The sequence below is a fragment of the Folsomia candida genome, unplaced genomic scaffold (genome assembly GCF_002217175.1).
Source record: "Folsomia candida strain VU population unplaced genomic scaffold, ASM221717v1 Fcan01_Sc004, whole genome shotgun sequence".
Classification (NCBI taxonomy): Eukaryota; Metazoa; Arthropoda; class Collembola; order Entomobryomorpha; family Isotomidae; genus Folsomia; species Folsomia candida.
Window position 1 is genome coordinate 9,637,693 of NW_019091196.1, and position 26,395 is coordinate 9,664,087.

The 26,395-nt window shown below is 40.4% G+C and overlaps 3 protein-coding genes across 6 annotated transcripts in view; 2 read left to right on the forward strand and 1 right to left on the reverse strand.

Annotated features, from left to right (window-relative positions):
* LOC110848642 (zinc finger protein basonuclin-2) overlaps positions 1-14,333 on the forward strand; it is a 35,823-nt gene extending 21,490 nt beyond the window's left edge. Inside the window, exons 4-14 of one of the 2 annotated variants that reach the window (XM_022095902.2) lie at positions 5,780-5,889; positions 7,998-8,096; positions 8,185-8,605; positions 9,508-9,854; positions 9,991-10,153; positions 10,251-10,682; positions 10,787-11,219; positions 11,488-12,275; positions 12,508-12,590; positions 12,661-12,687; positions 12,831-14,333. In XM_022095902.2, the coding sequence (XP_021951594.1) occupies positions 5,780-5,889; positions 7,998-8,096; positions 8,185-8,605; positions 9,508-9,854; positions 9,991-10,153; positions 10,251-10,682; positions 10,787-11,219; positions 11,488-12,275; positions 12,508-12,590; positions 12,661-12,687; positions 12,831-13,196 (3,269 nt within the window). In that variant the 3' untranslated portion in view covers positions 13,197-14,333. Of the gene's footprint in view, positions 1-5,779; positions 5,890-6,984; positions 7,358-7,997; positions 8,097-8,184; positions 8,606-9,507; positions 9,855-9,990; positions 10,154-10,250; positions 10,683-10,786; positions 11,220-11,487; positions 12,276-12,507; positions 12,591-12,660; positions 12,688-12,830 lie in introns of those variants that run through there. The other variant, XM_035850855.1, reaches the window with a different exon arrangement.
* A 580-nt stretch (positions 14,334-14,913) lies between these two features.
* On the forward strand, positions 14,914-16,670 carry LOC118435392. The gene is made up of 6 exons (XM_035851401.1): positions 14,914-15,051; positions 15,130-15,777; positions 15,855-16,088; positions 16,155-16,226; positions 16,289-16,356; positions 16,439-16,670. Exons 1-6 carry the CDS (start codon positions 14,914-14,916, stop codon positions 16,641-16,643), a joined length of 1,365 nt encoding a protein of 454 aa, XP_035707294.1. The 3' UTR covers positions 16,644-16,670.
* The window catches only part of LOC110849110 (zinc finger protein basonuclin-2), a 74,301-nt gene continuing 64,563 nt past the window's right edge, over positions 16,658-26,395 (reverse strand). Inside the window, exons 4-16 of one of the 3 annotated variants that reach the window (XM_035851025.1) lie at positions 24,896-25,005; positions 24,255-24,353; positions 22,562-23,213; positions 20,648-21,523; positions 20,309-20,539; positions 19,963-20,155; positions 19,736-19,889; positions 19,007-19,574; positions 18,732-18,841; positions 18,291-18,638; positions 18,135-18,194; positions 17,924-18,052; positions 16,658-17,849 (exon numbers count right to left, since the gene is read on the reverse strand). In XM_035851025.1, coding sequence (XP_035706918.1) covers positions 17,694-17,849; positions 17,924-18,052; positions 18,135-18,194; positions 18,291-18,638; positions 18,732-18,841; positions 19,007-19,574; positions 19,736-19,889; positions 19,963-20,155; positions 20,309-20,539; positions 20,648-21,523; positions 22,562-23,213; positions 24,255-24,353; positions 24,896-25,005 — 3,686 coding nt within the window. In that variant the 3' untranslated portion in view covers positions 16,658-17,693. Of the gene's footprint in view, positions 17,850-17,923; positions 18,053-18,134; positions 18,195-18,290; positions 18,639-18,731; positions 18,842-19,002; positions 19,575-19,735; positions 19,890-19,962; positions 20,156-20,308; positions 20,540-20,647; positions 21,524-22,561; positions 23,214-24,254; positions 24,354-24,895; positions 25,006-26,395 lie in introns of those variants that run through there. The other 2 variants (XM_022096486.2, XM_035851026.1) reach the window with 2 other exon arrangements.

Below are 26,395 nucleotides of genomic sequence, written 5' to 3' on the forward strand. Positions count from 1 at the left end.
GATCGTATAGACGCCTAAAAGTAGGAAAGGTATGCGTCGTAGCGTGACATATTTTGTCTTTGTGTGTGGAGAGAGCGAGGGAGTATTTTTTAGTGGGGTTGGGGCTTCCACGACTAAAAAGCGAACTGCGCTGCGTGACACAAAGTGACAAAGACGAACGAATTTAACGGGAGGGATGGGGAAAGTCACGGCACGTCGCCCGTCGCGACAACGCTGACTCCTCCTCCTCTCTTTTTATCACGGCCCACACACCAAAACCCTGCAGCCAGCTCAAATATGCAGTAGCAAACGACAAGCAACAAAGATCCTACCGTCTCACGGAACAATACGGCATGTTTTATTTAACAATGCTGGTAGGAACACGGGATTTCTATTCGTGAGGACAAATTATATGGCGTCATCTTCCCTGGAAAAACTTGTTTTCGGGTTTGCGTGGTCAGATGAACATTACAAAATGCATTCTACGAACGAACGAAAGTTAGAGCAAGTAATGATGCAGATGAAATAAAATGAGCTAGAAAATTGTGTGGTCGTCGTCGTTGGTCGTCCTCTGCTGCTGCTGCTGCTCATGGCAGGTTGGCACTTGACGTCGTGTTGGTGTTGTCCTTCCTTATAGATTTTTTACTCCCCGGAATAGTGTGAGGTTGACTGTGCGCAGCAGAGAAAGTAGTTGTGAACTGGAGAAGGAAACGAGATGATAAAATTGCTCTAGTCCACACGGAGAAAGTTTGGCAAGAGATATCTCCAGTTCCGGGTTCGTCCAAAAACGGGGGAGCAAACACTTTGGAAGATTTGAGATTTTGTGAGCCTTTATCTCCCCAAATTTTTCCAAATGTTGATGGATGCTCCACGGAGGAATGTTGATATGACATTGCTGCAGCCAACCCACACTTATAGTCGTGTAGATACACCTGCTTTCCTCCTCCGCAGAGTTTCCACCAGGATAGAAAAAAAGTTTGATGGAGTAGAATCTGGTCTGGACTGAGCAAGGACTGAAAATAAGTCTTGGGTTGGGTCCTTACTTTCTCTCTCTGACTCTGCCTCTCTCTAGTCATGTATGTCTCTACCATATAGTCGTCCCCTTTCTGTCTTCCTTCCCAGATTTGCACTTATCGATCCGCGTTTGCCATTTGCGAAAAGGGCAGGGATTCGTCCTCTGGCGTCGTTCGTCCCATCCGGACTCTCCGAAATTGTCCTGATCACTGCCCGCCGACCGACTAGAGACCACTGACACTGGAACGGAAAGACAAGACACGTCCTCCGGCACGTGCCCTTCTCCTCATCGTCCAACCAACCTCAGTAGCAGTACGTACTTCCATACGTTGGGAATCCTATAAAACTGCAGTCGTCGTCTGCATTGTTACGTAACGTAATGGTGCCGAGATGCTCTCTCTTCCCCCGCAGTGTTCGTTATAATAATATAACGTCCAGACAGATTTTTATCGAGAGAGGAATCGCCATATCATTCTTAAACTTTATGTTTATTTTATTGCAGTCACACAATAAAATGGATGTTGACGGTGGCATTTGTTACGAGAAGTGGTTCTAAAAGCAGGTGTGACGTTAGTTTGAGTAGTGGACTAATAAAACAATGGCATTCGTATGTGTATGTATATGCATGTGTGCTGATTATTAGTACAGGAAGCCGTCCACTTCCGTTGACAGTTGACACCAACAAACAACTCCAGTTGGTCACATTGTCGTGAAGCGAGTCAGTTGTCCACTGTGCAATTATCTCTTCATCATCACCAACCACCAGCATTCACTAGATACTTACTTAACAAAAGGGGATGCATAAGGTACTTATCTCTGGAAATGAGTTGACGATGTGAATTCAAACTATCAAAAAAGACATCTCTCAGCGGAGGTTGTTCCCAACCAATATATCTTTACGATTATGGGTTGACTTCACACAGGCAGAATTTCATACGAGTAAAAGAAGGCATTATGCTCAGCTCAAATCAGCAGATTGCATCAATTTACAACGTAGCCTCGTCGCAGTCACATTGCATACGTTCAGCAAAAGTTGTGACAAAGTTAGTTTGAGGGTCGTGAGAAAAATATTGTTGTGCGGTAACCAAACGTCAACGTCAAACCTTCAATTAAGTAAGAACTCGTTTCGCAGAACATTTTTCTTATTTTTTACGGCATGAATCATTTCACTTATTCCTAAAAATTCGTAGCAGCACATGTGACATCTGCGGTTAGGTACGTACTACGCATTTGTATTGTATTCGATGCCGGGCATTGACCACATTGACAATTATCACTGAAATCTCTTTGATCGACTTGATTGGAGATTAAGCCCCATAAAACAAAGTTTAATTTCTGCTGGTTCACTCAAACTTACACATTTTTAATTGTACTGGCAGTTTCAGGGCAGAGAAATGGTCCATTAGTTGAGACAAGAAATGGTGGGGTTTAGATTGTCACTTGTCAAGCAAGACTATCAAAGTCAAGTGTTATGATTATTGTTATTGCCATTTATGCATTATTTTCTAAGCAGAGTGCTTTTGCAACAATGTGATTGATTTTTTAAGCTGTCAGATCAGTATAAAGTTGTCCTCTAAAATGGCAATGTCATGAATACAGGGCGAAAATTGCAGATCTTTTCTACAGTAATCTGTTGGTTGGTCATCAAACTTTTATGATCTATTGTTTCAATCAATCTGATTGAGGAGGACCTCAAAATATCAAAATAATTTTTGTGATATTATTGTCCACTTGAAGGAAAAAGTAGAGTTTATCCTACCACAAATTCTAAGGTTTGATTTTATCACCACACTTCAAGATTTATTTGCAACTTCGTCCTTGATTTTCCTAACCATACTCAACAATTAATTCTGACTTATCCTCCTTCATAATTTTTTCAAGAGCAGTGTTTATCACCAGTTTCTCAGTATACGAGTAATCACACCACCAACACTTTTGAAATTATGAGAAATTTTAACCTGTAAGAATCCCCACTTCTTTGGCACACCATTAATCATTGTATTAGTATGACTGCCTGGAATTATTTTATTTAAAGGAGAATACACGTACCTTTAATACATATGTATGCATTTACGTAAGATAAATACGCAGTCAGTACATGCATTTATTTATATCTTGGTCGCATCAATGAGTAAACATTTCGCAACGAATATCCTCAGTCTTCAATGAACTTTCGGAAATTTGTATGTGTAATAATCATGTGATTTAAAGTGTACCTCACTCCGTGTGAGAGTTCCTCCAGATTTTGACGAGAACATTCATTGCCTGTCGATGTCCAGAAGGTAATCATGTTTTTTAGGGTAGCATTTTTATAATTTTATAATTGAATTTCGGCTAAAAATAATTACTTTTATTGTGCTTGACCCACAATAGAACTTACCTCAATCAACTTAGATACCTGTGTCGGTACCTTAATGCGCAAAACTGTGATTGTATAAGTACATACAAGTATGTCGTTTAAGATGTCTTCGTGTCAGAATGAGTTTGATTTTTATGCTACGGAGTAAAATATCGCTTTCGCACAACGACGACAATCGTGATCTCCTGCTGAGCTCGTCAAACTTTAATATTCTTTTATTTTTGTCAGAATGGTCAAGAGTCAATCCTACTTGTGTATTGAAGATATACTTAATTCGATCGGCACATTTGTCACCTCACGGATTGTCGTAAATGTCATTTGAAATCAGGCTGTCGAATCTAATTATTTGGCTACGCAGTACATACCACAAACTTGATTACATACAATGCAGTAGAAAACTTTGCTTAATTGGTTCAGTGATACATCATATTATCAGCGGTCAAATCCAGAATTTCATAAAATGAAATTATGTACACAAGGACAAGTTGTATTGGTCTGGCACAGCAGGACATTATGTATCACGAATTGGATACATACATTTGTGCAACAATGAGGCACAACAATTCCTAAAAGACCAGGAAAACAGGATAAAATAGGAATTGCATAATCGAACCATTACTTTTACAACTTACATTACATGGATAACATCAAGTAGATGTTAATATTTGTCATTGTTGCGAAATAATTATAATTGGGCTGGAAATTTCACCACGAATGTTAATTCTGCTGGAAAAAGACGTGATAATAATGCTCTGGGAATTTGTTTGATTAATATCGAGCTGGTGCATACGTGCCTAGGTATAAGTAACTTATACGTACTTACGTCTTTAGTTGACGGGGTTGAGAAATGGTTAATTCCATCACGGTCTCGTGGTATCATTAGGTAAAAAAGTTGACAAAAAGTGGTCTTGTGTCTGAGAGCTCGTTTTGTCATTTGCTTATGCTTCACTCGCCTCTTGTCTCATATTATTCTGCTTAACAGTCAGGTCAGTCAAATCACCCCGGATCCCTCCAGCAGCAATTTGTTCAGTCTTCCTCTTATTATTATTATTCCTCTTTTATGATTATTATGGTCTGGTGGAATGATTGAGCGTGTAAATTTCTCGCATTTTTTGCATCTCATATTCATCCATTGCTGAACGAGCGCAGTTACTAAATTTGCCCTAATCCATTAAACTATGTGTAACATAAATCACTCTTTGTCAACCGTGTCCGATGGTGGCAAGTAAAGGTCATCTGGTTTTTAGTAGCTTATTTTCCGATCAGAGAATCTAATTTCCAATCTCTCTCGGATGATAATGATTCATCATGATCATGTTGACGAGTAGATAGAGCTACACGAGTCGGCTTGTTTGCTGCAGCTACTCTGTAATTACGATGTGATCGAGGAGGCTTACTTCTCGCTAATCCTGCTCTTTCTTGATTACGTCCAAGAAGATGTCAAGTAGCTTTTTTCGCAAATTATTGGAAATTCTGGGCATGCATACGCGTTATAAGACGACGACGACGACGTGATGTCATCATATTCTTGGTGTGGCGCTACGGTGGGTGTTGTTTTATGACAGATCCCATAAACAACAAATTTTGCAAAATTTATCAAAGTGCAACCAAGTTCACAGCAAAGTTATTGTGGTAGCCGTGAGATGTATGGTGACCTAGAGTTTACTTTTGTTATCAGTGCGATGATAATGATGATCGTGCTGCGAGTTTAGATTTTGAATGTCATTTCTCATTCTGCACAACCTTCATGCACAATTTGCTGAACTACAAATAATAAATTTTCAGTGTAATTAATTTAATTTGACAAAATCAAGTATTTCCTCAAATGCAAATCTCAATTTAGAAAGAAAATTCCTCTTAAGAAAAAAAAACAATACATTCGTCTTTGCACCCACTCGTGCAATTAATAACTGCTCTCTTGTAGTGGCGATGCTGGGTCATTAAGAAGTCTGCATAGTTTACTTGATAGTATTGTTTCAGACAATTGAGATTCTGCACTGCATCCTCTGCATAATCCAACGCCAACAACAACCAAGCCCAACACACCACCCTTTAAATTTATGAACCTCTAGATTATCTGACTATCCACCAAATCAGCTATCTAATCTGGCATATAACTTAAAAGTAAATACGTAAGTACGGGCTGACAAGATTGTACGCTGGTTGTCATTGTCCGGTTTGTCACCTTAATCCTACATGCATAACTTCTTTTGTGAATGGATGAAGCGGTTTGGCACCCAGCAAACATACATTCATTAACTCATTAATTTTATCATTAAGCTTTAGTGCAGAAACTAATTTACACAGTGAAGCCAAAATTGCAAAGTGTAAATTTTGCAGATAAATGTGTCACTATTAATTTTACACATTACTAAGAAGAAAAAAGTGGGAAACATTAACAAGTTTTATTTCTTTATTTCTTTACAGTGTTGGAGAAGCTAATGACTGCTGCGGAGGATCAATTGACAGTGTTTGATGTTTGCAGCTTGGCCTTGTATGGGACACACGCGTTGCCAATACGGATCAAAATTGTCATTGTAAGTCAAGGCAGTTATTTCTTATCCTTTCTTGAGAGCCACACCCACTCAAACGAATGTACGATATTACTGACTTCCTGCGAAAAATAAACAGCTTGACAATTAGTCCTACTTACTAATCCGCAATATTTGACGTGCATACTTGTCAGATATTAAATTCAGATCAGGTTTTGCACTTGCTTATTTTACCGCGGAGCAAATGAAGCGATTTGTGTACGAAGGAACGACTTATTTATTAAGCTTCTTGTCTCTTTATCTTTTTCTTGGTCCAACCGGATAATAAAACATGAGACAGATTTAACGATTGTGGAACATTGATGGTTCTTTTTCACCGAATGGGTAGCATTTCCATCTGCTTATGCATATCGACTGCAGCAGTAGTGCAGATGTCACATTATGCATATAAATAAATTGGACGACTGGGTTGACATTTCAAACGTCGGTCGAAAAAATACAATATTTTTATTTTTAAGAATGTCATTGTATCCTTTATAGCTCCTTCGTAAATATCTCACGACATGAACAATTAAGAAACCGGACGAGTCATGTTATTGACAACTTTGGCAGATTAAATTAACCACGATGATGCACTATTTCTGTGAAGGGCAGTAATAAAACAGGAATTTTTTGCAGATCGATTCGCAACACCTTATATTTACCCACTTGATTACAATGTATGTGACAAGTTTGTCTGTAAACAAGTAAAAACCTGAGTAATAACAAAAAAGGAGGCAATCCAACGTATAAAGAATCGTCACCAAGTAATAAATGGTCATGGTGCATCATCTCGTCACCCTACTAGCTTTACCTATGCATATACATATTTCTTAGGAATTGGGTTGGATTCCCGTCGCATCACGACACGTATCTCCTCCAGGATAAGAAGAAGAACAGTAATAAGAATTACGACATGACACGATGCCACAGTATTGAGTACAGAATACGTGTAAACCATAGCATGAAATGAGCTTCTTCTTCTTCCTCCACTACAATTACCAACTACCTGTCCTCTCATGTAGTTGCATACGCTGATTACCTGTACCTTCTTCTTCTTCACTCACTTTTCCACCTTTTGCTTCGGCTTTGTTACCCAATGAGTCAGTATTCAGTTGTCAGTTTGGTTGTGCCACTGCAACATCATCGCTACGAAAAGAAGTTGCTCCCTCCTGGTTGAGAAGAGATAAGTGTGTAATCGTCTAGTGGTCATTATTACTCGTCTCAGTCTCAGGTGGTGTAATCGAAAATTCAGTCAAGTGTCACACCACCACTATTTTCATACATATCGTGCCGTTGAACTAATGAATCGCAAATTTATTAAATTAGCCTTTGTTAATCGGTTATTGCCTCAGTGTTACTTTAAAGTTTGTCCCATTTGAAAATCACCAAGCAGAAAGTGTGTGTGTGTGTAAAATCGCATGTGGGAAAAATACAATTTGTTACAATAATAATTGGATTGGATTTGGACAAAGTAAGTAACAAAGTATCCTCAAATGAGTGAGACTGACCTTTATTTTAGTTCATGTGCTGTGTCCAATGTCTTTGATGATGATTTGGACTGTGTGTGTGTGTGTGAGCATTTTTTATGTATGAACGAATTGATATTTCTTTTTCTTTTCTTTCATAATAATTTTATTTCAACTAATGATTTCCATAATTGAGACAAAACCGACATCCGACCTTACTTTGGCAACTAAAACTTCCCACAATCTGACTTTTGTACACTCACACCACACCAATAATCAAAGCAAGTTGAATTCCCATCATTGTCAGTCAAATCATCCACTATCAAATCGACTTTGTATGCTAGCTCATCTCATTCCATCAAAAAAAAAAGAAAAAATGGGCTGAATTGGTTGGGTGGTTTATCCATCTAACTCTGACTATATGTCCATTAACGTATATACATACAGCACGTTGGAAGACAGTGTTAAACTTTTTTTTTGACATGATAGATATGAAAACGCAAAATATTTCTTTTGCTGAGCTTAGTCCGCAAGGAATAAGTAGTTGAGGTGGACGATGTACGAGTGACTGATTTAAATTTTGATTGGCTTCGTATTAACTGGTGATTGCGCAATCTCTGATAAAACGATATGTCGAATTTTTAGGAAAGACTTCTCACCACTTTGAGTACGGACGATATTGAGAAAATCCGACGTAGTTTCGGCTGGACTCTGCAAGATTTGGCGAGGGGGTACATGGTTCAGGTGAGAATTTCATTAGCAATTATTAATTAATAGTAAATGTATCCACAATTAATTACGTATAATGTGTAATAATCGCTTATCTTGTTAGAATCCTCGCGGAGGCGTAATAACAAGTTGGTCCCTCATACCTACAGAAGAAGAGCTCATAATTCTACAACAATTTCTCCGCTTTCCAGTGACCAAACCCATAAGTCTTGCCCTCATTAAGGAAGACTTTCCCATGGTCAATGTGAATAACAATATTGTTCAATCATCTCCCCCAAATAGCATCAATATTTCTCCCAACAACAACGACAACAACGATCGTGGTACCCTCACGAACGGCAGTTTGAATGGGAAGCATCACTACCCAAATCACAAACCACTCCCACAAACGACCTCACCAAAATCAATCAGCCCCATTCACCAGCTCAGTTCTGCGCTAGGAATTCAGACTGCGAATAAGAGTCTCCATCAACACCATCAAAACCACCCAGCTTCCGGTTTGTCATCTAGTCTTCCATCATCAGGTTGGTCAACTGGTTCCATTAATTAATCCATATAGATAAATGAGCAACATGTCATTGCGTCACATGTTAGCCTATCTCAATTACAATATTAATCGTCTCATAAACAAGATGACAAATCGATCCTTCTTTCGAAAAACTCATCACGTTCACCTTGATCTCCATAATGATATTGATGAAACAGAGTATCGAGTAACCAGCTCCGCAGTGAGTTAGGCTGATCCAGCAGCAGCAACAAAGTTATGTCTGCATCTATCGCCTTGCATGTCCATTCTGCGACTTTTTGCAGACAGACGCAAGTAGTTGACATGACAGGTGGTCAATCCGTCATTTTATTTGACCACGTCGTTCACTTACTTTCCTGCCGTATAAATTGCAATACATTGTTTGCTGTAGTAGTAGCCAGTAAGTAAGTAAGTGACTCGCAATTTTAATGGGTTTCCCTGTCCGTCTTTCTTCTCTTCTTTGTTGAGGACGTGACTTTTGTCCATCTGAAGAAGAAGAAGAGGGACAAAATGTCAAGCGGATGGAGGTCTTTGTTTCTTTCTCAACAAGACTCGTTGGACTGGGGCAGAGGCAGGTGCGATGTCAGAAGGTTGAATGTGGAGGAATGGAATTAAAGTGTTTTTTGTTACAAGCGATAAATTCTCATCAAGCGAAGGAAACACAAAGTTTGGATTCAGAATGTCATTCGGGGACTCAAATATTGTACAAGTTTAGCATATCAATGAGATTTGAAAGATTTATTTTGCTTATTTTTGCAAACCTCTTACACCAAACTTAATTACTTTTTGTTCACTGGGTTCATGTTGTCGTGTGTGCGCTATGCGGTTTTCCTGTTAAGAAGCATTACAATAAATTACATTCCGTCACCTCAAAAAAATCCATTCATTCTTATTTCCCAGGTCTCAAAATGAGGTCCACAAGTCCGCGAGGAGGTCAAGACCCAGTGTCACTTCTCGCCTCATCGGCAGCCCTCAATCTCTCAGTGTCTCAAAACTCTTCCGATGATTCCGAGTCTGAGCGTGATTACTACGAGAGGCGGAGAAAGCATGAGCAACACCACCATCACAATCATCACCATAATCATAACCAGCACAGGTCTCAATCGCAATCACAGCGACAACAATTGCCCGATTCGGTGATGGACTTGAGTGTCAAGCCGGGATCTGGTGGCAGTTCGGGTGGTTGCTCAGCCACATCTCTGAACAATGCGGCGGCAGCCAGTCTTTTAAAGGCGAGGGGGATGACGGTAAGAGCTATTAAGAGTTTTTTGTAAAATATGCATACGTCAAAATTCATTACTTGTATCTGCTCGACTTTCACTCTTTCTCAATTCATCCTGACGTGTCAGCGATTAGCATCATATTTATGCCATATTTTATTAGGTATCACAAGCCCTCAAATCGGTTCGGCAGGGTAACAGCTCTCCAAAAGCGGGACAAAATCCACCCAGTTTTGAAGATAATTTTAACCAAACGCTGGGACTTATGGGGATGGGGATGAATATGTCGGCCCTTCTCAGTAATTTGGGCAACATTAAATCAACCGGTATTTTATTATCTCCATAATATTCACCTTATTAGTCAAATGCATAAAGTTCCATCTTGCTTAATTTTCCATGTTGCTTCTTCCTAATTATTCTCAGATCTCATGGCGGCCGCTGCAGCCCAACAATTCTTATCCTCGGTTACGGCAAGTTTGCAGCAACAACAGCAACAGCACCAACAACAAAAGAAGGCAATGAGTTTGAGTGGACAAACGTCTTCTTCGGGGTCTACGTCCCCCGGGATGCCAGGGATCAACGGTGGCGTCGTTGGGGGAAATGCACCATCCAGCAAGCATTCTCCCATCAACAGCAGTACCACCACTAACAGCAGCAGTATGAACTCACTTAAGCAAGAAAATGTGTCCATGCGACAAGATCATCATCATCAACATCATCACCACCACCAGTCCCCGAATAATTCGACTTCTTCTTCTTCCAACAACAAAAAGGCGAGCACGGGGGGAAAGAGATCTTGGAATCCTTTACCAGCTCCGGTGGCAATGGCGACTCATTTGGTGAATCCTGCAACTGGTACGAACACTATTTTACACTTAAAATTGCATATTTATCTTCAGCATAAATAAATATGTGGCTCCTCGGCATTTGACACATTTTCCCCTAATTTTTCCCTCCAGGCAAGAGACGCGTTCAATGTGCCGTCTGTCTCAAAACATTCTGTGACAAGGGTGCCCTGAAAATCCACTTTAGTGCAGTTCACCTTCGTGAAATGCACAAATGTACGGTGGCCGGATGCTCGATGATGTTTAGCTCACGAAGGTCGAGGAATCGTCACTCCGCAAATCCTAATCCAAAACTACACTCTCCCCACATTCGGAGAAAGATTTCACCCCACGATGGTCGCACGGCGGGTCCTGCTCTCAATATCAACAGCCCCACGCTCATGCTTCCACCAGGAATGCGGTATCCCCCCTTCCTCTCCGGCCACCTTCCGGGTCTCGGCTCACCAAATGGAGACTGCGAGGATGGAGGTGCCATGCAAGACGAGGATCAAGATTTCAGCGATGACGAGGATTTGGTCGCGTCCGGCATGATGGTCAAGATGGACAAGTGAGTACAGAGACCATTGAACTTTATAAAAATATGTATGTTAGTTCTCTCATTAATTAGCATTCCCACAACTTGCTTGTCCTATTCTGCATGTGTACATCATATATAAATTTGCTCTTTAAACAACATTTGCATGTCCAACTGTCCGTCCCCAAATTATTATCATGATCATTCGTGACAAACGCTTATTATGAAAATGAGTCAGATTCCCAGCTCCACTTTACTTTATTACTTAACCCTCATTTTCCCCCATTTGTTATCATTGTAGAGAGGAACAAGTCAATAATGACGACTACATGTCGGATGAGGGCAGTTTCTCATCGACTAACGAGGACTCTTCGACTGCAAAATTCTCTCCCGAAGTGATCACCAAGACGTGCAGCAGCAGTGGAGGAGACGGTAGTAAGCAGGACGGTGCTCGGAAACGGAAACGAGCAAACCCTGTCCGTCTTCCCAGTGTTCCGGATGATTCAAACGACGAATTCTGCTGTTATGATGATGGAACCACGGTTGTGGGAAATAGCAGCAGCACCAACGAAGACGACGATGCCACGACCACCATCGCGACCGATGGGATGACAGGGTCACCAAAACGGTTTAAAGATGAAGAAGAAGGGGAAACCAAGTCTCAATCTCCCCCGATCCAGGAGGATGATGTAGAAGAAGACGATTCCGCAGCTGCCCTAGATTTGATCAGTAGCCCGACCTCAAAAAACGAGAAAAGTAATGACAAGGAGGAATCAACACTGGATGCTGATGATGCCGAGCAAAAGTACAATCACACTACAAAAAGCAGCCCAATAAGTGGAAACCATTCAGAAAACGGAGATGACAAAGCACAAGGAGGAGAAAACGAACAAGAATTTCTTGATGACCAACCCAGCCCAAAGTCCCGTCGGGATCAAGCCCAAGATGTGGATCATTTAGGACGACTTCAGAATCTCCCAATTTTTTCTTCCTCTTCTATCAAAGAAGAGAACGATTCTGAAGAATCGTCCGAACTTGGGAAATCTGACGATGATGAGGAAAACACGGGGAGGTCGAATTCCTCTTCAAGTAAGTGTCTGATGAGATTTCTCCCACTTTCCCCTTCGTTTCGTTGCTTATAGTTGTTGTCCATCTGTCTCCTCTTCTTCTCCTTCCTGGCCGTCAGTCAGTCAGTCCACTGCTCTCTCACCCCTGGGGAGTAGAGGATTAGTTGGCTGGCCGAGTGAAAAAATCTGCTCCTGGTTGACGCTCTCGAGTGATAACTGGAAATTAATCTTTGTTTCTCTTCCCCACAAAACAGATGGGTACATTCCAATAGATCGCGAAAACCCGAGAAAGTGTTCAGCATGTGGGAAAGAATTTCAGAATCAGTTTGGCGTAAAGGTAATACTAAAAAATCAATTAAATTAAAGTATTAACGTTTTTAGAAATTATAACACTAAAATAATTCTAGGTCCATTATCAGAACGTACACTTAAAGGTGAGTCAGTTAATATGATGGCGGCAGACATGTCTGCATAGCGTAGAATTAACCATAATTATTACACCAGTTCACGCACTATTATTGGGAAATGGTGGTGCTATGTACTATTACTTATGCAATTCGCCTCTATTTGCTTACAGTTGATGCACCGTTGTTTGGTGAACGGTTGCATGAGTGCATTCCCTTCAAAACGGTCGCGAGACCGTCACTCTTCTAATTTAAATCTGCACCGAAAGCTTCTCAGCACCTCACCCACCGATTATTCACCCAGTGGTCGGTCACCCTCTCCACCCTCGTCCACGGGGTCTGCACCCGACCTGAGTAGTATCAGTCCACGACCACGAGAACGCCGGCCTCCTGCCACCACAGAAATCGATTTCATGACCACGGCCACCACCAATGCACTCTCATCCTCCGTTGGTAACTCCAACCAGGGCTTGTCCATGTTTAACCCCTACATTTTCAGGAACAATCTGCTCCTCGAGAATAGTTTGTATATTAACTAACTTAGTTATTTATTATTGACGATATGGTGTAATCAAATATAATCGGGAGGGTATTTTGCTCACCTGGTGGGCACACCCATTCTTACTTCACGCAATTCCACAAGTGTACATACATTCGCAGTTTTGTAGAAAAAATTGTTTTAAAAACCAACCTCGTCGTAATCAACTGCTCACCAAAACTTTTGCTTAAATATAGATTTAATACTTAATTGTTAGTTTATATAAGAAATGAATCAACAGGATTTTATAGCCTGAACGAAATACTCATTAAAGGTTCCCATTCTTTAAATGTACAATTTATCCACTCATTCATTCATTCACTCATTACACTTTCACCTTAATAATCTTAACTTACCTTAATTATTATGCAATAGTTAGATAGATATTTATAGGAATACAGTCTCATCTACAACGCCGCTCTAGAACTAGTCACAATTCATGAGTTTACCACACATAATCGAATTATGATGATAAACGTGGAAAAAAATGACACAAAATAGTGAAAGTAAATTGTACATACTTAAATACATAAGTAGCAGCTCACTCACTTTTAATGACTCAAATGAACAAAGCTTTACAGCACATTTTAATTAAATGGGTAGGATTAAGTAAGCAAAACCCACGCACTGCTTTATCTCAAGAGGGAAGAGGAGAAAGGCGATTCAATCAATATAAAATGACAAAATGTGTCATTCTTTTAAATACTTACAAAGTGTAAAATATTGTATGTACTATTCGAAAAAATATTGAAATGACACGTCTCAGATTTCATAGTGATATTATTATCAAATTTTTGTCCCATTGTTTTAACTAAGTTTAGTTTTATTTCGTACAAATCTTCTGCACTTGGTAGCACACAAACACACACCTCTATTATGTATTTAGCTGATAGATATTTAACCAGCAGTGAGAAAGAACATACCATTTTTTCCGTCACAAAATGCCCCTTATGACAAGTTGTTATTTAATTCTTAATAAATACGTATAGCAATAGTTTTAATGCCAAAAAATAAAACCGAATGTAAACATGGTTTTGCTGTTTAAAGCATTTGTGCAATCAAATCGTATAAATAATTGTTCATGAAATCTTGATGTAACGATTTAAAATTGAAATAAAATATGACGCTTGAAAATTAATTGTGACAATTTACAGGGGATTCATTTGCATATATTTTGTACAGCATTGTAACATAGCGACGGGGGGAAATTGATACAATTATTAAATATTTAATGTTTATGCCGTTAATCAAGGTTGATTGACAACTTTAGTAATAATTACAAGGTTGCGACAATTGCTTCGACGACTGAAAAACTTTAATTTTCGAAAAGCCTGGAGTCTGTAGACTCCAGTGTGCGCCGCACAAATTTTCACCAAAAAAAATAAAACGCCCAAAAATTATCAACACTCCCATTTCGTTCCCTCGAATTATTTTTTCACCATGGGTACAAGAATCTATGCAGTTGTAAATGTGAAATCGGCTATTTCGGCGTTCTGACAGAAATTTATGTGCTTTAATTACCGTTAGCGACGGCCCAAATAATTAGCGCTTCAAAAATGAAGGTTTTTGACGCTCTCGAAGCAATTGTCGTAACCTTGTATTATGATAAATTGTCAAACAATCTTGGCCGTTAATTGAAGCTGGGCCCATCAAGAACTACTTATCATGCATGTATTATTAGAGTTTGCTGTGTCACACGTATCTGAAAATCATTAATGATGCGTAGAACGGAAAGTTTAGACCATTTAAATCATAAGCAACACCAAGAGCAGAGCAAGAAAAGATCAAACAGATCCAAATCCAAGCCTAAATCAGCTCGCAAATCTCATCATCATGCAGGGAGATCCCCTTCCATCGTACTACAAATAAGCATAAAATTAATTATAACAAGCATTATACTATGCATGATTTTCACTACTTTTCCGTCCCACCAGGTCAGACTTTTAACCTACGACCCTAGTTTTGAAGAATTCGATACTGCGAAATATGAAGGCGAAGTAAATTATTATAGGAAGGCAAAAGTCACCAATCTCAAGAGCATTGTTGCCGGAACTTATAATAAAACTAGTCGAATCACCACCACCACCGAGGACGAGAAGGATAAACCATCCACGAATAATGAATCGTTGCTGCAAATACTGAAAGCACCTACCGTCCCCACCTCGGTGTCAACTTCCCCCTTCGAGAGAGAGGAGTTGGACCATAATAGACACAGTGGAATTGGTGATAATGGTGATAATTTTCATGACGACGATGACGATGATGATAATGATTACGACGTATCTGAAGTGGAAACTGTGCTGCACATTCCAATTAAGAAAGATGGTCATGTCCCCTCACCACCCAAAAATGACAGATTGGTCAGTGGTTCTTCACATTTTGAGAAGAATAATACCACCCCCTCAAATCTTTGGGGTTCTTCCTCCACGAATTTCGACCCCCCACATCCCACCTCGTCCACAGAATCCATAAAATTCTCCCTGGACGAACTTGACGAGTGGGAGACAATTTTTACAAAAACTTACAAAGAGGAACAAACCTCGATAGAAAAGTCGCATGTCGAACCTTGGCGAAAGTTGGAGGTGGATAATAAAAATGCATACAAATTGTTCAAATCTTTATGCATAAATAACGATATTTTCCTCATTTTTGAAACTAGCAACTCTATAATCTCTACCGCTCCTGGGTTCTAGACCTTTACGAACAACTGGACAAATTTTACGACACGTTTGAAGAATTCCAATCTGCCACGGAATTTGATCGGAGAGAATTTTCCCAAGAAATCCATAACTTACAAACACAGCTTTATAACTCACAGTTAGAAATCTGTCATGAAAGGGGGAAAGTGGAAATGATAGAGAAGGATAATCATCGACACGTTAAAATTATTGAGGTAGGTTGAGACATGCAGATTGTTAACTATTTTTTTCTTCTGACATAAGTTGCTTACCTTGTTTAGAAACTTAAAGCCACAGTATCCAACCTAAAATTGGCAGAAGCAGAAAAATTGCAGCATTTGGAAAAAGTTCAGGTATCTCATAAATCAATAATACCACCTTGATTTTTACTCAGATTTCTGCTATATAATTTTAGAATGACGAGGTAAAAGCTGAACAAATCGCCTTGGAGCAATGTAGAGCAAAAGTTTTCTTGAAAGAAAGGTATCGCAATTTCTTATTTATTTCCCCTCCTATTAAAAAGTGTGCAAAATAAAATGCATATTTTGTATATGCCATTCCGCAGGCACATACAAAAGCTAAATATCGAAGAGCAGGCCATGAAATGCAGAATACGAGCGAGCCAACGGGAAGAATCTCATCTTCAAAGCCAACTTACCAAGTTGCGAGCCGTGGTGATGACGATGGAAAATCGAGTTCGGGACGTGAGACGTGCCGAGGATAAAGAATTGGACGAATGCTGGAGGAATCTTAGCTCTGGAGCAGATTGAGACTCGAATGGTTGGACTTTCATAACAAAAAACGAGATCGATATTTTATTCATTCTTTTACAATAAAGTGATAACAACGATAATTAAGTATGGCTACTTTTTTAAGCTAGAGATGAACTATTACTATTTGAACGAGCGTCTTCAGCTAAATTATTCACTGATTTGATTTATGGATGTATATTCTTAAAATGTGACAAAAATGAGAGACAATAATAAGGTTCTAGTGGGTGATAAGTAAGGTTGACTTTACAGTAATAATTTAGTACTACATTTTCTACAAGTATTTATCCTTCTAATTACGCACTAATTATGTATTTATACTTAAACTAGCATATGTACTTTCTAGATTTTCTCTGTCATCGTGTATTTATTGTGGACTCGTTAAAAAATCAGACTTCTAATAAATAAAATCAAGCATTCTGCTATGTTGTAACGAGTCTTAAATTATTTAATTCCTTATTTACCTTGATAACAATTGAATTAAAATTACAAAGCTTAAAATGCAGCGGGTCACTTAAACTTTTGTGACATCGGCTGGCGTCTACTAAAACTATGATCTGTACAATTATACTGTGTAGGCATGATGATGGAGATGATTTGTGGATGTAATTACGTTACGATAAATACTAATATAATGATATTTTATGAAGGTTTATATGTAAGAAGCCCCCAAATGGTGGTGGGTTTGTTGTTCAGTGAAATGCTCGAGGTCGGAGGTCAAATGTCATATGTGGATCACTTTAAAATTATTATTTACGTGTTTAACCATATGTTTAAGTGATTATTCTCAATCTAATCCTAAGATTTGTTAGTATGTACAATACCCCAATAACCTGGCTGACTATGAAGAGTTTTAATCTTAACTTTAATTAATTATGTACCTGCATACATAATTTTATGAACTCAAATAAAAGGAACTGCTGGCGATATGATGAGTGAATTAATTGAGTAATTAGATATTATTAAAACCTGGTGACATGCAACTACTAAAAATATTTAGTATAAATTAATACAACTAAATAAATATAAGACTTACTGTTTTATTATTGCTCAATCTACACAGGTTTTAGAGTGAGACTCTAATTTCTTACCAGAGTCAAACACCAAACTACAACATTTACACCTGAACAAATCTTCGGAGTGGGAGGACTCCAAATGGTTGATAAAAGTTGGACCTTCGACGAAAGATTTTCCGCAAAAGCGACACTGCAATTAATTCCAAGTAGGGGTTACAAAGTGACCGTAATAAAAATACGGGGTGGGTCAAACTATGTACTCACGTCAACAATGGAAGGAACGTCTTTCGGAACCCCGGAGGTAAGATGAGGGGCACCAAAAGCAGAGGGGAACATGTTAAAAGGGTGGAGAAATGGATTCCACGGCGTGTTACCCATGGGTGGACTTAGACTCTGGAAACATTCATTTTCATAATTTATCTGCTTATCTTTTAAGAAAAACACACATTTTATACGACGAGTAGTAAAAATATACCGTGTGAAAATGAGAGTTTGGAAAATTGTCAAACATTTTCATTTGTTTCCTTACGTTAAGCTTGTAAATAATTTGAGACAAATTTTGATGGAATATTATCCTCAATTTCTGCGTAATAAGAGTGGAAACCGACAAAAATCAAAAATTTATGCTCACCTGAGACGGAAGCCCGAGAACGTTGGGAGGAACAGCAAATCCATTATTGTTGAATAAGTTGTAAGGATTGAAGAACGCGTTGGGTGTGGTTGTCGTGGTGGAGAGCGGGGCATGATGAGGAGCAAGAAGAGAAGGAGGTGAGGTATCCAGAAGAGATCCAGGCGTCTCACCTTCCTCCTCGTCATCATTGTCCTTGTTAAAACTATCATTACTGCTACAGCCATGGTTTGAGGTGTCAGAAGTTGACAAAAGTTTACGGTGGAGATTTAAATTAGAAGCGTGACGATCTCGGGATCTCTTAGAAGGGAAAGCTGCCTTACAACCGTCCACCGTACATTTGTGCATCAACTAAAAAATCAATCAGGGAACGAGCAAAATCAATAAGTGATAGGAATCCTTGCCCCCATGAATAATATCGATTAATGGGAAAATTCTAGTCACCTTCAAGTGTACATTTTGCATGTGGGCTTTGAGTCCAAAATGGTTTTGGAAGTGTTTGCCGCAGACCAGACATCGCCTTGGGTTTTCTGGATCGAGAGGAATATCTCCATCTAATCGGGATTTTGATTCGAGTTAATAATTACGTGTTTAAAATCGTACAAAAAGCAAAAAAAGCTTGTAATGAATTTTTTGTATGGGCTGAATTTTTACTTTTACCTCCTTATTTTTTAAGCAGCAGTAAAATTTCCAAGAAAAATATTTTAACACTCACTCACTGGAATTCGGCGATCCTGTCTCCTCCCTGTTGTCCTCATCTTCAGACTTTAACGAGGAATCCGAGAGATTGTTGTGAGGTGAGGTGGAAGAGAAAATTGGTAATGCCTCCAACTTTCCCAAGTGGTCAGTCTCCTCCTCATTGTTACCATCGTCATTATGGTTCATACCTTTCTCTGGGTTGTTGTGGTTGTCATCGGAGGAAGAAAGTCTCCTGCTGCTGGCGTCCTTGGTGGCGAAAGTCCTTAACTTGTTGACTTTGGTGGAATCCAGTAATTCTCCGTCCGACGACTTTCTCCGCTTTCCATCGCGATCGTCGTACTCACCATCGGCGTTATGCTTTGTACCGTCCGGGGGTGTTCCAGGGTGACCGTTTTGTGGGGAAGTGGAATTACTTTCACCATGCTTCACACTGCTCCCATCCTCACTTTTGGTGGAAGATAAGTGGTGATATCGCTGATCGGGTTCGTCATTGTCTTCAATGTCGTCGTCCTCATGGGAGACCACGGTCCCGTCGTCGTAACAGCAAAACTCGTCGTTTGACTCGTCAGCCACGTTGGAAAGACGGACCTGTTATGCAATGTTAGAAATGTGGTTTCATAAATTACCCCAGAAATTTAAGAGAGAGAATGCATGCCCTATTTTTGGTATGAATATGTAGGCTTGACTTGGTAATAAAACGAACTTTACACAACACACCTCAATTAATTTAATTAATTAATTGGCCTTACCGGATTTGTCAACTTTCTCTTCCGAGCACCGTCCTTCTTGTTGCTAGAGCTGTTATTGGATGGGGAAGATTTCGGCTCTAGAAGTTCCTCGTTTGCCTCATTAGAGGAGAAAGAAGCTTCTGAATTGGAGCCGTCGGGATCCATCATCATTCCTCTGCAGAAATTATTCAAATATAGCAAAGCGTAAGTTGATGCTTAAAAAAGCACCGCAATCAGTAAATCCATACCTTTCCATTTTCACCATATGTTTCAAATCCATAGTGTCATCATCACTGCTTTTATCATCATCCTTGTCATCTAGCGACATCCCAGCCCCACCACGACCATTATGTGGCAACCCCATCCCAGGCAGGAATGGTGGGAACCTCATTCCCGAGCCGGGAAATAGCATAGGATTATTCAGATTGATGAGAGGTTGACCTAGGTTCAACGCCACAAATTATTTTCTGTCCATGTGCAATTAGTATAAAATACCAAGATGACAAAACTTGTTCATTCAATAAATGTCAATCATACAGTCAAAAAAGATATACTACTTTTCCTTATAAAGCAAAAAAACAATTCAACACGTACTAGATCGACCATCGTGTGGCGAGATTTTTCTCCGTAAATGTGGCGAGTGCAGTTTCGGATTTGGATTCGCCGAATGCCGATTTCTCGATCGTCTCGAACTGAACATCATATTGCACCCGGCCACCGTGCACTTGTGCATTTCACGGAGATGTACAGCACTAAAGTGGATTTTGAGGGCTCCTTTGTCGCAAAATGTTTTCAGACAGACGGAACATTGCACACGTCGTTTTCCTGAAAGTATAGCAAAATTATAGGAAGCTCTTAAGTTCTATGTGCTTCACATCAAACAGAACGTGATTGACGCATGGAGAAAGTAATTAATGTGCGCCAAGTAATTACCTGCAGCCGTCATGGCCGAGCTGGGATTGACAAGTTGACCTGCTGACATCGGAACTGGATTCCAACCTCGCTCCCTCTTCAAGGGTTGCATTGCCTTCCGTGAATGTGGAGTTCCATGACCTCCTCCACCACCACCACCGCCACTGGAAGGTCCATTACTACTGTTCGCCATTGCTGCCGCCGCCGCCATGAGATCAACCGACTTGTTGAGATTGTGCATATTGTTGAGATTGCTTAAAAGTTCGTTACTCATCCCCAACGGGTTACCACTGCTCCGGTGGTTGCTTTGATCTTTCTCCCTGCTGCTGCTTTGGTGGTGGTGGTGATGGTTTTCCACCGAGCTTTCACCACCACCTCCTTTCACCAAGCCGTGTTGCTGCTGCTGCTGGTGAAGATGGTTGAGGTGATGGTTGAGGGGATGGTGACCACCGTGATGATGGTTCATGTGATTTGTGGCGTTTGGAAGTAACGAGTTGAGAGAGCTGATCAACCGATCTCGTTCCGCGGCGTGGAGGTGGTGGAGCGGATGGTGATCATTGTTGGAGGAGGATGAGGTGGGGGTGTGGTTCATGGAGGAGGACCCGTTCCCACCAGTGACGGAGGATGAAGACATCCGTTTGTTGTTGCTGCTGCTGTTCGACTTTGAACTCAGATTCCCGTTGATCGTATTGGTGGTTGAGGAGCTCAGATCGACAACTTCATTTGCCTGCTTTCTCTGTTCGGATGATGAATTTGTAGGGCCGGCGGCGGCAGAGGAGGACAAGTTCAATTCAGCCAAGTTGTGATTATCTTCCTCGTCAGAGTCGGATTGAACGGATAAGTTGAGAGCCGATGAGTTTGTACTGCGGCGACTGTTGCGTCCCCGACTTCTGTCCCCTGTTTATGGTGAGATTCATGATAAATACGTATGTATGTAACTTGCTATAGTGGAGTTAGTACTATAATTTTTTGCAACTGTTTTTTTTAAATAAAACTCTATCCTCTATTAAAATTCAGCAGGTAACTAAACTCAAATCCGGTTTTAAACGCAATGCGTCGTCGTTGTCAATTTCAAAATCCTCCTAACGCTTAATTAATGTTCTCAAATCTCGTCCCGTCATTCCGGCCATGCGCCTTCTCACCATGCATGCGATGCGATGCAGGACAATTACACTCCAAAAAGAAGACTGATGACTTTAATTTTTTAAACGCATCATCTCCTGCACAGCCGAAATTGATGATTACAAGTACAGAGAAAAATACTGGCCTCAGCCTGATCATCATTTACATTTTGTATTCGATGATCCCATCTGATTTGAAATACAAAAAAAAACATATTTATGTGACTGGAATGCATATGAGGTTTGCGAAAAGTCTTGAGCAGTGTCAGTTTGCGCGTTCAAATTGTGGTCCATAATTATGAGACCGGGTGAGGGACGAGTTTGATTCAATCACCCGACTTATTAAATGCAAATGAGATAGTGATCAGATCACTTTTGATTCTTGTTCCAAAAACAAAAGGATAAAATATGGCAAAGAATCAATACATGATGTATCGTACTTACATAAGTGATCTGTAGATACGTATGTATGCAAATCTATCTGATTGTCGTCATTGCGCTGGGTCATGTAATCTGTACGAATCATTGATATCGATGCATACCTACAAGAAGATTACGACGCTTTCTGCATAATATGACAGTCAGTCATTCATTATCGTTGCTGACTGAATTCCAACAACCACTTGTCAAAAGTTGATTAGAAGATGAAGTCAACACTTGCAAAGATTTCATTGAGACGGACAGGTTTAATGAAATAGATAAACAAGGTGTTGCAAAAAGGGTGAATTTATGATTTGGCAATCGCTAAACCAACTACTTCTTCAAGTTCCAAAAATGGCAAAAAGTAAAAAAAAACGTGGCACTAATGACTTACCTGATCCTCCAGCTCCGCCGCCGCGTTGCTCATTATTCTGCTGTTGATGATGACTTTTCCCATTATTTTGCCCACTGGAGGGGTGGTTACTATTAGAATGATTGTTACTCGGTGTTGGAGCATTGGTGGTGAAATTAGCTAGCGAGACTGGAGGAAAGTGAGGCAGTCCAAGTCCACCCAAATGGTTGAGATGTGAATTTAGGGCGAAAAGAGATCCCGCTGATGGAACACTACCACCACCTCCTCCTCCTCCTCCCACACTGTTATTGTTGTTATGATTTAGAGGACTCTTTGGGGAGAGGAGGGAAGTGTTGGAGGAACTGCAAGCACTTCCCGTGGAGTTGGTGCTGCTCAAATTGTTGCCATTATTGTTGGCGGAGGAAGTGTTATTATTGTTGTTGAGGCTGGGTGTGGCCGGGTTGTTGGTTGAGGGGGCCAAGGTGTGATTCAATAGGGGATGAAACAGGGAAGAAAAGTTACTCGGGCGAAGGACTCCTGCCCCCATGCCGGGCGACATGAGGGGAAAATCGTCCCTCATCAGGGCAAAACTTAGCGCGGAAGTGATCGGGAAACGGAAAAATTGCTGGAGAATGACAACCTCCTCGTCTCGAGGGGGCATCGTCCACTTGGATAAGAGACCGCCACGAGGATCCTGCAAAAAACAGGGTGGAGAAAGCAGTAGAATTTCGTGCTAATATCAATTTATTTGGATTAGATATCCATTTGCTCAACTGGGGACGCGAGGTGTATGAAAAAAAAACTTGATAATAATGCCGATTAAATTCAACCCTTCCAATTTCCAGATACTGCTCTCCTACTTGTGAAAATGTCATAAGATAAATTTAGAAGGAATAACACGAGAGAAAACAACAAATAAAAGTCACCATCAACCTCGTCTCTCAAGTGTTACGAGCTCTTTTTCTTCTTAACTCGGCCAAAATAAGGTGTACATTTAGTACTATTTCGTACCCATATACGACACACATATATCTGCTTCATACATGTCGTAGTAGCACCGCCAAGTCAGCAGATTTCGTAAAATGAATTCACTCGTTCTTTTTGTGGGGGAAGAAGAAGGAGAAATGTATGTCCCAGTTGGCAAAAGTAAGTGAAAACATCCCATTTTTCTCCCAGAAATGTTATGGCATGTTTTTCTTTGTCCGATCTCAAGTTATGGTTATTCGCCTTCTTGTTTCTTTTGAGAGTTGGTAACGCCATTTGAGCCCAGAGTGATGACAGCCATTCACTCTCTTAAAGTGTAACGCAATGTCTTTCCCACTACATTCCGTGTGGTAACAAAAAATAAGAGAAAGAAGAAAGAATGAACAAGCTTCTTTTACTTTGGCGTAGTCGTGGCGGTGGTGGTGGGGATTGTGGAAAAAATAAGAAAAGTTGCCGTTGGGACGTTGATATAACACGAGAAATTCCCACTGGAACTTTATTCCCTTAACAATGTTCTGTCTTTTTTCTGGGCAAAAGAGACTCCATACACGATACCGCCTCCGCAGTTTGTTTGCGGTCATTTTTCTCCACTATTTACTGTCACATTGTCAAATGACCACGTGTCCCCCGAATCATTTATCTCTCCAATAAGGAGAAGAAGCAGAATGCATGCAACTGGTCACTACATATGCACTTTTACGTGTTATCTATTTTCATGGGGGAAAGAAAATCAAATATTAACTTTTGCTACCTGAACCATATATCCCCTCGCCAAATCTTGCGGCGTCCAACCAAAGCTGCGAAGGATTTTGTCAACTTCGTCCGGTTGTAGTGTGGCAAGAAGTCGTTCCTAAAAGTAAATAATTTCTGTAAGTGTTAAAAATCCCTCGATTTTATCCGATCATAACCCAACCGAGTAAATACATTGGAGACAAACGTTAAATAAATAACGTCATCTTAAGCTACGTATCATCATTTCTCATCTTAAAATCTCTCCGTGTGTGCGTTCCTCCTGTCCCCAAAAAGGAGTTAAGTGGTAGCATTATTGAAGTAGCTGTGTGACGTGCGATGGAATCTGTGTACGACATAAGGGTTCACAAAAAAGTCTTCACAGGTCGGCTCCTCATCCTCCTCCACCGTGTCATCCTGTCATTCTTTGTGTTATGTCATTCCACGTTGAAGAAGAAGCGACGAAGCGAGTCGTCCACATTTTTCGAATGAATCCCTCAATTAGGCCGGTAAGTAAGTAAAGCCGAAGGGTACACACACACATTGAGATTCGAGATCACGATGAGATAGTTTTGTGTTCAAGCACAAGCTCAGGCAGGACTCGAGGTAAAGTATTATGACCACTTAACAAGTTTTGTAAATGGGAGCACTTATATAACTTACGATGACAATCTTGAGCCGAATGGGCAATGCGTGTGTCCCATAGAGGGCCAGCGAGCAGACGTCAAAAATCGACAGGGCATCATCCCTCGATGTCATAAGCTTCTCCAATACTGAAAAAAAACACAATAGAATCCAATCACACCACAAATCCCATTTACTTTTCTTATAAGATAGATGATGCATAAAAGTTCTTCGTGTGGAGACAATATTGTCCTTAAGCCACAAGTTGAGATGAGACACACTTCAACCATCGTAAAAAAGCAGATAAAAAATCCATTATCGCCATTTGTAACGCCACGCCGGACAACTAACCGTCCGCTGATGCAGCAGCAGCAAGAGCTAATCATACATGAACCATTATCGAAAGATTTTTAAAAGTCAGAAGCTAATGTCCGAGCAGCAGCAGCTTGTCCGTTGTCACGTCGAGAAGAATGTGTATTCTTCAAAATTAAATCCAGCCGTACGTAAATACATACGTTCGCGTTTCCATTGTCAATAAATATACGCAGCATAAAAAACTAGCTCGCTCGCTTGAGTCATCCAGTTGTGTTTAACTTGCTACACATTTCATTTCATTTTTTTTTACAAACGCTGATGTTGATGATGTTGATGTTGAGCAGTAAATGAGATTTACATCAACTCGAAAGCTCATGTCACTTACATGCATTTCCCAAGCGTCAACAGTCGCCAAATGAACTTACACCACCACCATTTCTTTGGGGAAAGTGCTTGCAAGGATCGTGTCGTGTGATACGCCTAACACGGAATGGGTTGCGAAATCATAATCTTTGAAAATTTTGCAAACCAGTTTATCAGGAATGTGGCCTATTAAATTATTTTACACGACATGCACTTTATTACTTATTTTGCACCTGTATCTATGTGCATACGTCCGTACATATTCTGTACACATTAGCCGTGTCGTGATGGTCGTCTTGGTCGTCGTCGTCGTATGTTTGCCACCAAACCACTACTACTGATACTACCTCTTCTTCTTTCCCCCAGGGTTGCATGGACTTTGGTGGTCATTGTCCATTGTGTTGCGTCAAGAAGAAAGAAGAAGAGTCAGCTCCAGGCAGACTTTTACAATGTAAAATCATTTCGCTTAAGATTTCAGTAAATAAAGAAGACCGACCGACACATAACAACGAGGAAGGATTTAATATTGCAGAGAGTCCCATCTTCTTCTTCTCCGGAGGAACACAATAGAAAAGGAGGAGAAAAGAATGGTTGGTTAGATGGACATGTTGGTGGTGGTGGGTGCATCATTTTATCATTTTTTGTCTCTCAACAACTTGCTCGCTGCGACACAATGACTTCTAAATTAGCTGATGAGGACGCACCAAGAGACCCGCAGACTGGGGACTGTTTCAAAGACATGTGTCCATCACATTAGTGCATCCACATCGCCCAAGAAGTCCGCGTCCGCGTATTTGTTGAACGTGAGGCCTACTCACTCACTGCATTATTCCGACCGGGACGAGTACACGCTACTATTAT

What these genes read in the sequence shown, in the direction of transcription:
- LOC118435392 (XM_035851401.1), top strand. Translation starts at nt 14,914, where the DNA reads ATGCGTAGAACGGAAAGTTTAGACCATTTAAATCATAAGCAACACCAA. An exon ending in AACCTTGGCGAAAGTTGGAG is followed by an intron (nt 15,778 to 15,854) that starts GTGGATAATAAA and finishes TTTTGAAACTAG; the next exon opens with CAACTCTATAATCTCTACCG. An exon ending in AAAGTTTTCTTGAAAGAAAG is followed by an intron (nt 16,357 to 16,438) that starts GTATCGCAATTT and finishes GCCATTCCGCAG; the next exon opens with GCACATACAAAAGCTAAATA.